The 10,080-nt window shown below is 40.7% G+C and overlaps 1 protein-coding gene across 1 annotated transcript in view; it reads right to left on the minus strand.

Moving 5' to 3' along the window:
* Window positions 1–6,901: 6,901 nt before the first annotated feature.
* The window catches only part of SPOCK1 (sparc/osteonectin, cwcv and kazal-like domains proteoglycan (testican) 1), a 527,842-nt gene continuing 524,663 nt past the window's right edge, over window positions 6,902–10,080 (minus strand). Inside the window, exons 11-12 of the mRNA XM_011935272.1 lie at window positions 8,697–8,834; window positions 6,902–8,217 (exon numbers count right to left, since the gene is read on the minus strand). Of these exons, the coding sequence (XP_011790662.1) occupies window positions 8,027–8,217; window positions 8,697–8,834 (329 nt within the window). The 3' untranslated portion in view covers window positions 6,902–8,026. The remainder of the gene's footprint in view (window positions 8,218–8,696; window positions 8,835–10,080) is intronic.

Genomic DNA, 10,080 nt, shown 5'->3' on the forward strand with positions numbered 1-10,080 from the left:
GAGAATGAAGGCTTGGAATGCCCCTAGTCAACCATTTTGCAACATGTCTTGCTTTCAAAGGACTCATGTTTGATGAGAGAATTGAACATGGGAAGTGGCCAAGTGCTATATTGACGGACACACATAGGGTGCTAGAAAAAGAAGGAATCCCTGCTTTGGGGAGTAATCTAGAAGGATTTATAGAGGAGGAATAATGCCAGTAAATAAACCAACAGGAGCCAGTTCTGAATTCCTCTAAATATCTATTCCTCTCTATCCCACCACCATTGCCATGGTTCTGACCATTGTCATTTGTCTCAACAGTCCAGAAGCTTGAGAAGAGTGGAGATACTTGGGAAAAAGCATTTGAGAAGTGAGGAATATAAATATAAGGGAATGAAGAAGTGCAAAGGATCAATTACAAAAGAGGCTGTTTGCCGAGGCAGTTAGTTCAGATTTGGGCCTGAAGATGACAGGAAACCTTGAAATTAAGTAGGCAATGATATGATCAGATTTGCCTTTGAGAATAAATGACTCCAGCACCAGTCGCATGTGGGATAGATTAGAGTTAGGCAAGGATGAAGCAGGGTCACTAGTTAAGAAACTCCTTGGACTGTTGAGACAAATGACAATGGTCAGAACCATGGCAATGGTGGTGGGATAGAGAGGAACAGATATTTAGAGGACTCAACAGAATTTAGTGACTTATTACAGGTTGAGACTGGGAGATAATGGCATAGCGGTACCATTTCTGAAGCTAAGGGCTGTTGGAAGAGCCAGTTTAAAGAGGAAACTGATGACTTATTTTTATATCATTATTTTTTAAATCCCACAAGACATTATGGTGTATTGCTTCATAATTTTTTAAAAAGTGAAAGTTAGAGATGAGGTTGATGTCCTCATTGGCCACCTGCCCCAATCCCAGTTCTTCCCTCAGAGGTTACCACTCCTAATAGGTTGATGTGTATCTTTTCAGGACTTGTTCTGTGCTTTTTCCATGCCTACACTAAGAAAATGAAGAGTATCAGTTTTTAGATATCTAACTTACATATTTTATACTTTATATGTCATCTGATTTTTCCCTATACAACCAATATTTTATAGGTTTTTCCAAGTCAGTGTATAGAAGTTACTTTGTTCTTTTTAATTGCTACATAATATTCCACAGTTTTGACTCACCCAATGTCACCACTGATTAGTAGTTAGCTTTTTCCAAGTTTCCTGTTCTAACAAATGGATATACTTTTACACATAACTTTATAAATTAGTATAATTTTTGTTCCTCCAGAAGTAATTACAGAGAAGAGAGCTTACTAAGTCCTAGGGTGTACATTCTTATTTCTGGAGCTGTTGCCAAATTACCCTCCACATGGCTCCTCTGACTGTACAGCATACAAGAGGGCTCCTTACCCTGCACACTCATCAATACTTGATGTGATCAAGATTCTTTTCTGGGTGATAATATATCACTGCTTTAATTTGCATTTCTCTGATCATGGATAAGATCAGATATAGTTTCACTGCCATTAGTGTCTTCTATAAATTGCTTGTTTTTATCTTTTGCCCATTAGTCTGTTGGGCTGTATATTTCTTATAAAGTTGTAAAATACATACATATATTAGACCTTAATCCTCCATCTCTTTTATGTCACCTATATCTTTTTTAGCCTCTAGTTTAAGTTTATGTTACTAATTTTGATGGAGGCAAATTTTTTCATCTTCTCCATTTGGCTTGTGTGTGCTAGGACTTAAGAAAAGCCTTGCTGACTCCTATTGTCATAAGTATACTTCTTATATATTTCATTCTGTCATTTGGATTTTTTAAAAATTTGCAATTGAGGTATCAGTGAAAAATTCAAGTAGAATTATCTAAATGGCAGGTGATTGTTTCAGAATGGAGCAGAGATCAAAACCTACACTTGAGATACAGATTGGGGGCATCTCAGAATGGAGATGTTTAAAACCGTAGACATAGATAAGATTGTCCAGAGAAAGCATGTAAAGGTAGAAGTGGGACAGGGATGCAGATCTGAGGTACACCCATACTAACAGAACTGGTTGAACAAAAGAATATACAGGAAACCTAAAAGGAATGTCTAGAGAGGCAGGATGAAAGCCAGGGAATGATGAATAAAAAGAACAAAGAAAGGCAAGCTTTAACAATGGTTGAGTAGCTACTGCCCTCAACATTGACCCATTTTGATCATGACAATGTCAATCCTTTTTTTTTTTTTTTAAGACAGGATCTCACTTTGTCACCCAGGCTGGAATGCAGTGGTGCGATCATGGCTCAGTGCAGCCTTGACCTACCAGGCTCAAGTGATCCTTCCACCCCAGCTTCTGAAGTAGCTGGGACTACAGGCACATGCCACTGTGCCCAGCTAGTTTTGTTTTGTTTTGTTTTTTTGTTTGTTGTTTTGAGACGGAGTTTCACTCTGTTGCCCAGGCTGGAGTTCAGTGGTGTGATCCTGGCTCACTGCAACCTCTGCCCCCTGGGTTCAAGCAATTCTTCTGCCTCAGCCTCCCAAGTAGCCAGGATTACAAGTGCCCACCACCACGCCCAGCTGATTTTTGTGTTTTTAGTGGAGATGGGATTTCACCATGTTGCCCAGGCAGGTCTCAAACTGCTGAGCTTAAGACATCTGCCCTCCCCAGCCTCCCAACCTGCTGGAGTTACAGGTGTGAGCCACCACGTCCAGCCTCAACCTATTTTTCTAAAAGAATTATTGGCTGGGCACGGTGGCTCACGCCTGTAATCCCAGTACTTTGGGAGGCTAAGGCAGGCAGATCACAAGGTCAAGAGATCAAGACCATCTTGGCCAACATGGTGAAACCTCATCTCTACTAAAAATACAAAAATTAGCCAGGCGTGGTGGCACATGCCTGTAATCCCAACTACTGGGAGACTGAGGCAGGAGAATCGCTTGAACCTGGGAGGCAGAGGCTGCAGTGAGCCGGGATTGCACCACTGCACTCCAGCCTGGCAACAGAGTGAGACTCCATCTCAAAAAAATAAAAAAATAAAAATTATTTACACTTGTCTTGTTCGAGGTGGTAATAACTTTTTCAAGCAGGTACCAGATATTACTCACTTTTATATTCCTAGAACTGAGTATGTTTCCTGCCCATGGTGCCATCCATCCATCCAGCAGAGTGAAATCTATAAATCTACCAATTAATCTATAAGGGTTTGTTGAATGAATATTTTTAAAATCTTTCTTTAAGTCAATATATCAAAGCAAATCTTACCACTAAGAACTTTAAGAAACTACTGTGACCTTTATGTTCAGGTCTATAAACAAAGCTGGAAAATTGGCTTCCAATTCTTCTTCTGTTAGTCTTGGCCTTTAACATACTAACATGGCATCCATGAAGGTGCAACTTTAGGAGAAATGTGGGGTCTTACCTGCTGATTTGAGAGGAATTTGAAGTGTGTTCACAAACGCCAACAACTCTTTAAAGTACCCTTTAACTACCTCAGAGACTTTACATTGGTCCTTGTTCTCCTGCTTATTTTGCGGATTTATGAAGCAACTTTTCTTGAACTGTCAATCTGTAAATTGTCTGTAAAATTTAGTCCAGAGGGTAAAGGAATGGAATTATTCATAAGATAGTTTCTACCTCAGCTCATGGAGAAATTACTCACTCAGGGTATAATTAAGTCATAGACACACTGGCCCAAAAGTGGATAGAGGGGAAACGGAAATAATTCCTGTTCCAGTTTGGGTGCTTTCTGATGTTTGACAAATATGTGGTATATTCACAAAGAGAGGAGACCCTAGGATCCCCATAAAGGGAAGAGAGGTAAGTTGTGTTGTTTTTTGTTTGTTTTTCAGAGAATTGGAGAATAACTGACTGGGGAGGGAAGGGATAAGCAGAGTTTAAAAACTTTAAGGTTGTAAACAGGATGACAAGAGTGAAATCTGATAGGTAAGGAGTAAAGTTGGAGCCTGAGAGAGGCAAAGGCAGCCAAGAGAAAGGCTCAGGTGAGTGGTTGTAGACCAGTGGTCTCCAACATTTTTGGCACCAGGGACGGGTTTCATGGAAGACAATTTTTCCATGGACCTAGGGGTGAGGGAGATGGTTTCAGGTTGATTCAAGTGCATTACATTTATTGTGCACTTTATTTCTATTATTATTAAATTGTAATATATAATGAAATAATTATATAACTCACCATAACGTAGAATCAGTGGAAGCTCTGAGCTTGTTTTCCTGCAACTAGATAGTCCCATCTGGGGGTGATGGGAGGCAGTGACACATCATCAGGGATTAGATTCTCATAAGGAGCATGCAACCTATATATCTTGCATGCGCAGTTCACAATAGGGTTCTCACTCCTATGTGAATCTAATGCCACTGCTGATCTGACAGGAGGCAGAGCTCAGACAGTAATGCAAGTGATGAAGAGTGACTGTAAATACAGATGAAGCTTCACTCACTCACCTGCTACTCACCCGCTGCTCACCTCCTGCTCACCTCCTGCTATGCAACCAGGTTCCTAAAAGGCCACGGACTGGTATTGGTCTGTGACCCAGGGTTTGGGGACCCATGGTCTAGACTGAGTAGCACAGGGCATGCATGTGCCAGGGGTGCTGCAGGCGCCAGGCTAGACCACCGGCAGGCAGACCTCCCCACCACAATCAGAAGTCCCGACAGAGCCTTATTAGCTATCCCCTGTGTCTGCTCATACTTTTCTGTAGTGATTGCGTGTGGAACATGGCCTGCTGAATGTACATTCCACCCAATGAAATACAAACACTCAAATGTTGCAGACAAAGTAAAATTTATTGAGACAGACAGAAATGCACCTACTCAGGACTACAGTTAAGCATTTATTATTAACCAAAGAGTTGTGTTCACATTCCAGATAAGTCTACATGGAAAAGCATTCAGAATTTACTAGGTTTTTGCTACATCACTATTTCATCTACAATAGGGACAACAAACTGACACTCAGGATTTGATGGGCTCTCATTACAATGTTATACATTTAACAGGGATAAACATCAGTGACTTTGAGAAAAAGTTATAAAAAGACCAAAACCACCCACTGTAGAACGGGCTTTTGGATGTTACTGTACAGTGTGGTCAAGGTAACAAGAAAAAAATGCGAGTGGCATCCTGGGATGAGCAGTGGGGGCAGACCTGGACAGACACATTGTCATTTGCCGCTGTGGGTAAGAAAATGGGCATAAAGGAGGAGAAAGAGATACAAAACCTCCAACTCAGCAATAAGGTATTCTTATGCCTAGAATATTGGTAGAAACAAGAATACCTTCATAAGTAAACAACTAAACAGGGTGGAACAAAATTCTGGGATTTAAGTTGGATACCAAGGAAATTGTATTAAAAGAGTTGTTTATGGAATAAGAATAAAACTGTTCATTAAGAACTTTTCAAAAGTGAATTAGTGAGGATTCAGCTTAATACCTGTATCAAACAAGGGACTAGTTTATCACCATATTATTTTTATAATCAGTATTTTATGTGTACTTGGTCACTGTACAAGTGACTCCTTGTCACTACTACAAGTGGACTTTTCGGAGGACTATTTCCAAAAAGAAGAAAGCAAACATTCTACTTCTGAGCATAAGGTAACTCATTATAATCTTTAGTACTTGTGGAAAATATTAAAGATCTTTTAAAAATCTAATGCTGTCATGTCAAAGTGAGGCATGAAAAGTATTACTAATGTGGCTCCATCGATTTGGGGGTTCCAGTCTGATGAGGGCTTTTTATTTAATATTTTGATGAATCAAAATATCTTCTTAGAATGTCTCTGAAAATGGCATCTCATTGCCTTACTGGGAATTGTCTATTGAGCACTCTTCTCCATCATTAAGTTAATGCTAAGGATCTTTAAGTGTCATCTTAATTTGATACTTGTCATAAGATAATTAGGCAAATTAAAATCAGTGGTTCACCCTGTTCCTAGAAGTTTTTCTAAGTGAAATCAATTTTTCAGTTTTAATCTCTTCTCTTGTACATTTTCCTAAGTGCAAGGCAGATACTAACAATGATTTTCTTTGGTGATCTAAACTGAGATTTTATAATGTCTTGATTTTTAATATACTTTATAGTAATTTTGTTACAATTAAGCACCTGTTTTCTAAATTATCTCAGTTTTGTTCAAGAGTGAAAAGAATATTGAAACAAAGGTGATGGAGTTGAGATCCCAATACAGAGCTTGCCTATGATCTGTCTTCCTATGGGGAAAGTAAGTACAAAACCTCAGGGTTATTTACAAAGCCAAAGGACTTTGCTATATCAAGTAGTTCATTTCCTATCTAAGACCAACTGTAGGTATGATGCCACTTTATTCAGCCAATGCAAGGATTGGAACATGCTAATTTAAGGTGAATTGGTACATCCAAATGATCAATCTGGGATGGGGGATTGGTCAGCTGCCACTGTGATCATGTTTTGGTTGAGCATATTTCTGCTTGAGTTTATGTGGCTTTTGTGTGGACAGGCTGAAGTTGATGGGGAAGGCAAGAGATAGACATGTGGGTCAGAAAGGCTTGCTTGGGTGGTTGATTCTGATGAGGGCATCCTGGTAGATGAAAACCAGATGGGGCAGGAGCTTATAGACTGGTACTGAGGGAAATGGGGGAACTTCAGAGACTACTGTTTGGTACTTGTATCTGGGCCAGCTTGATAGAGAAATCCTAAGGAATGTAGGGATGATGACCCTACCAAATTTGGAACTAGACTCCAGTGACTTTAGTATCTTGTCATTTGTGGGGAGTGAGAGGGGGACAGAATTTACTCTTAAAAACCCAGGGTTTACTTCCATGTGCTATTATGACGTTCTTTGTAGGCCTCCATTTGGGATTGAGTGGTTAAAAAAAAAATCTGTACAGCTTTTGTGCCCTTATCATGATTTGTCAGTAGAAAGGGAGCAAAAGCCAAACATTGAGTTCAGAATTAGAAATTTTCTTCTCTTAAGGAACACCATAGTACTCTCTTCTCAAAGAACAAGGGATACGTGTGCATGCCTTAGAAAAAGCCCTTGAGTAAGGAAGGAAGGAACCTATGGCATACAGGATTGCTGCAGCCAAGGGGGCTTCAAGCAGAAATGAAAGAGATGGCTTGTGAAGCTGCCCGTGTCGTGTGGAAGTCACATGGCTTCTGCGAGCAAAGTGATTTAGGCAAACAGAGGTTTTTTCTCAATCAGAGGCTTTCAGTAACTCTGCTGATGCACAGAGAAGAGACCTCCTCAGCCTGCAGGCTACAAGAGCCAACTGTTAGTGCAAAAAAAGACTTTGATACAAATTTCTTATTCTAGAAATTTTGCTCCAGGTCTGGATAAGCTGACAAATTTATCATTGTTTTTCAAGTGAGTTTTTAAGATACCTAAACACTTTTTCTGAGAGGTATGTGTGCAGGGCACACACACACAGTCTTTATGCATGTACAGAGAAGTATCCAGACACCAATTTTTAATAAAATGAATCCCCAAAGGGAGTCTTGACTGAATTAAGGCTGTTTGTTGTTTATAGGAAGCCAGATATAGTGATGTGAAAAAAACGAATTAATTTTTAATAATAAACACTGGGAGTAATGGGGGCAGGGGGAAAGGTACAGTGTGGTGTGTTTTTTGTTTTTCACGACATCTACAGGACACAAGAAAAGCACTTAGACACTGTAAGGCTGGGAACCATGCTGTAATAACCACCAGTGTGGGTAATCAAAAAGGGACTTTGACGTTTAAGAGGGTGGGGGCTCCCTGCACTGTCAGAATTCCACATAAATCACATGCTTGTTGGAAAACTCTCACAGGAAGGAAGGAGGCTCTAATTAAGTCAGCCATTTCCCTATCCAAAAAATAAACAACAAAAAAACACAACACCCTTTCTCCCATACAAACATATGCAAAATCAGAATCCTCTGGGAACAAGCAGTTGTCTTCCAAACCTTAGGTCGGGTATAGAGAGCAACAATGGAGAAGAGACCTTGGTGCCTTGGAGTCTTAGATACAAATGCAGGAATAGGAAGTGACTTGCAATTTTGTGCAAAACTTGTGTCCTCTTTCTTGTGGGCACTACCATATGTACCCGACCTCATCCTCTTTGTCGTCGTCCTCGTCCTCATCATCCTCTGTCACGGCTCGGGTGTGCACCCTCAGCTTCCCCTCTTTGTCCTTTGGTCCCAGCTCCCGTTCATCCTCTAGGTCATCCAGCAGGACCACGGAGCCGCCACTGCCAAAATCCCCTGAGGTTTCCTGCTCCTCTTCTGAAAGATTGAAAAAAAGAGTTGAGGTTAGTTTCCACTTATACCTCATGACCCACGTCAGGGGTTCCTTTGCATGTAACTTAATTGTAGGGTAAAACCAAGCAGCTTACTTTCTGAAAACAGGAACATCCCTGCCCCACTGAGGTGAGTCTTCAGGGCACAGATTACAAACTGTGTTCTCATAAGAGCCCTAGAATTCTTGAGATGCTCTTACCAACCCTAAATGAGAAGTGAAGGCAGCCTAAGTTGCTCTTTGCCTACAGCAGTTCTGTCTAACTCTCTTTGTTCATAATGAGTTCCTGTCACTTGCCAAGCTAGCTACATGTGAGCTCATGTGATTTCAGGGTTACTATGCCTCTATAATAAACTTAATGTAGACTGGAGTTACCTCTCGACATTCTTCTGCAGAGATCCTTACACAGTGAGGACCCACAGGCCACCCAGGTCGTTGTGGGGCTGATGCAGGAGGCCTTACTCACCACAACTCACAGCACCCTGTTTCCTGGAGCCAGCCAACTCATTCCCATATTTGTCCACACACCAGCATTGCCCCGTGCTGCCGTGGCACTGTGTGGCTTTGTAATAGCCCTCCTCATTACACCGAGGTATGAAGGCCCCTGGGGGAACAAAAGGTGCAACTTTAATCAGAGACATGCAGAGATACTCGGGGTTAATGCCCCTCAATACAGGGAAGAGGGGTCACATGTGAGAATATCTGCTGCAGGGCCAGCAGCAGAGGATGGGGATGAGGCCCAAATGCAATGAGCTCTAAGGATGTCAGTGTTTAAATGGGAACGATAATAGCTCTCATGTATTGAACATTTCTATTCTGGGCACTGACCTAAACCATGCTTACATATGTAGGTGTATATATACATATGTTTGCGGAATCTCTTATTCCCACGACTCTAAGAGATACGTACCATCATTACTTTTTAATATGAAACTGATGTCTAGGAAAATTAATCTTCCCAAGGCATCTGCTAGTAAATACCAAGTCCAGCATTACCAATACTTTGCCCAACCACATAAAGTGACTCTGTGAAATTGTTACAAAACTTTTTATATGCATTAACTACTGTACTTGGTGCTGACTAGTAACAAATGTTCTATGAACACCACCAGTCTGTGGATCACACAGTTCCAAGCTATTCCTTGTCACTGTCTTCTAGCCTCTAAGAAAGAGGTAATAATAGCTAAGTGCTTGACTTGCATTATTTCATCAAGCCATGCCAATATCACCATAAGGTGTTGCTATTACTATCTCGCTGTTTACAGGCAAAAAAAAGTGATAAACTGGAGTTAAACAATTTGCCCAAAGTTAAGCAAAATTCCTTCTTTGATTAGTTCTAATTTTTCCCTTTAAATCTTGAATGGGTACTACTCTTATTAATTATATTTTTAACATGAGAAAATCATATGGTTTTTATGCTTTATATACTTTTAACAAGATGGATTGCTAGTGGCACAAATTCACAAGTATGTTACTAGGTGATTGATATGGTTTGACTGTGTGTCCCCACCCAGGTCTCATCTTGAATTGTAGCTCTCATAATCCCCTCGTGTTGTGTGAGGGACCCTGTGGGAGGTAATTGAATCATGGGGGCGGGTTTTTCCCATGCTGTTCTAATGATAGTGAATAAGTCTCACAAGATCTGATGGTTTTGTAAAGGGCAGTTCCCCTGCACACGCTCTCTTTCCTTCTGCCATGATTGTGAGGCCTGCCCAGCCATGTGGAACTGTGAGTCCATTAAGCCTCTTTTTCTTTATAAATTACCCCAGTCTCGGGTATGTCTTCATAGCAGTGTGAAAATGGACTAATACAGTGATTGAGGCATATAATTTTGTTTTGGTGTTTTTTGC

This window comes from Colobus angolensis, unplaced genomic scaffold (genome assembly GCF_000951035.1).
Source record: "Colobus angolensis palliatus isolate OR3802 unplaced genomic scaffold, Cang.pa_1.0 Scaffold142, whole genome shotgun sequence".
NCBI lineage: Eukaryota > Metazoa > Chordata > Mammalia > Primates > Cercopithecidae > Colobus > Colobus angolensis.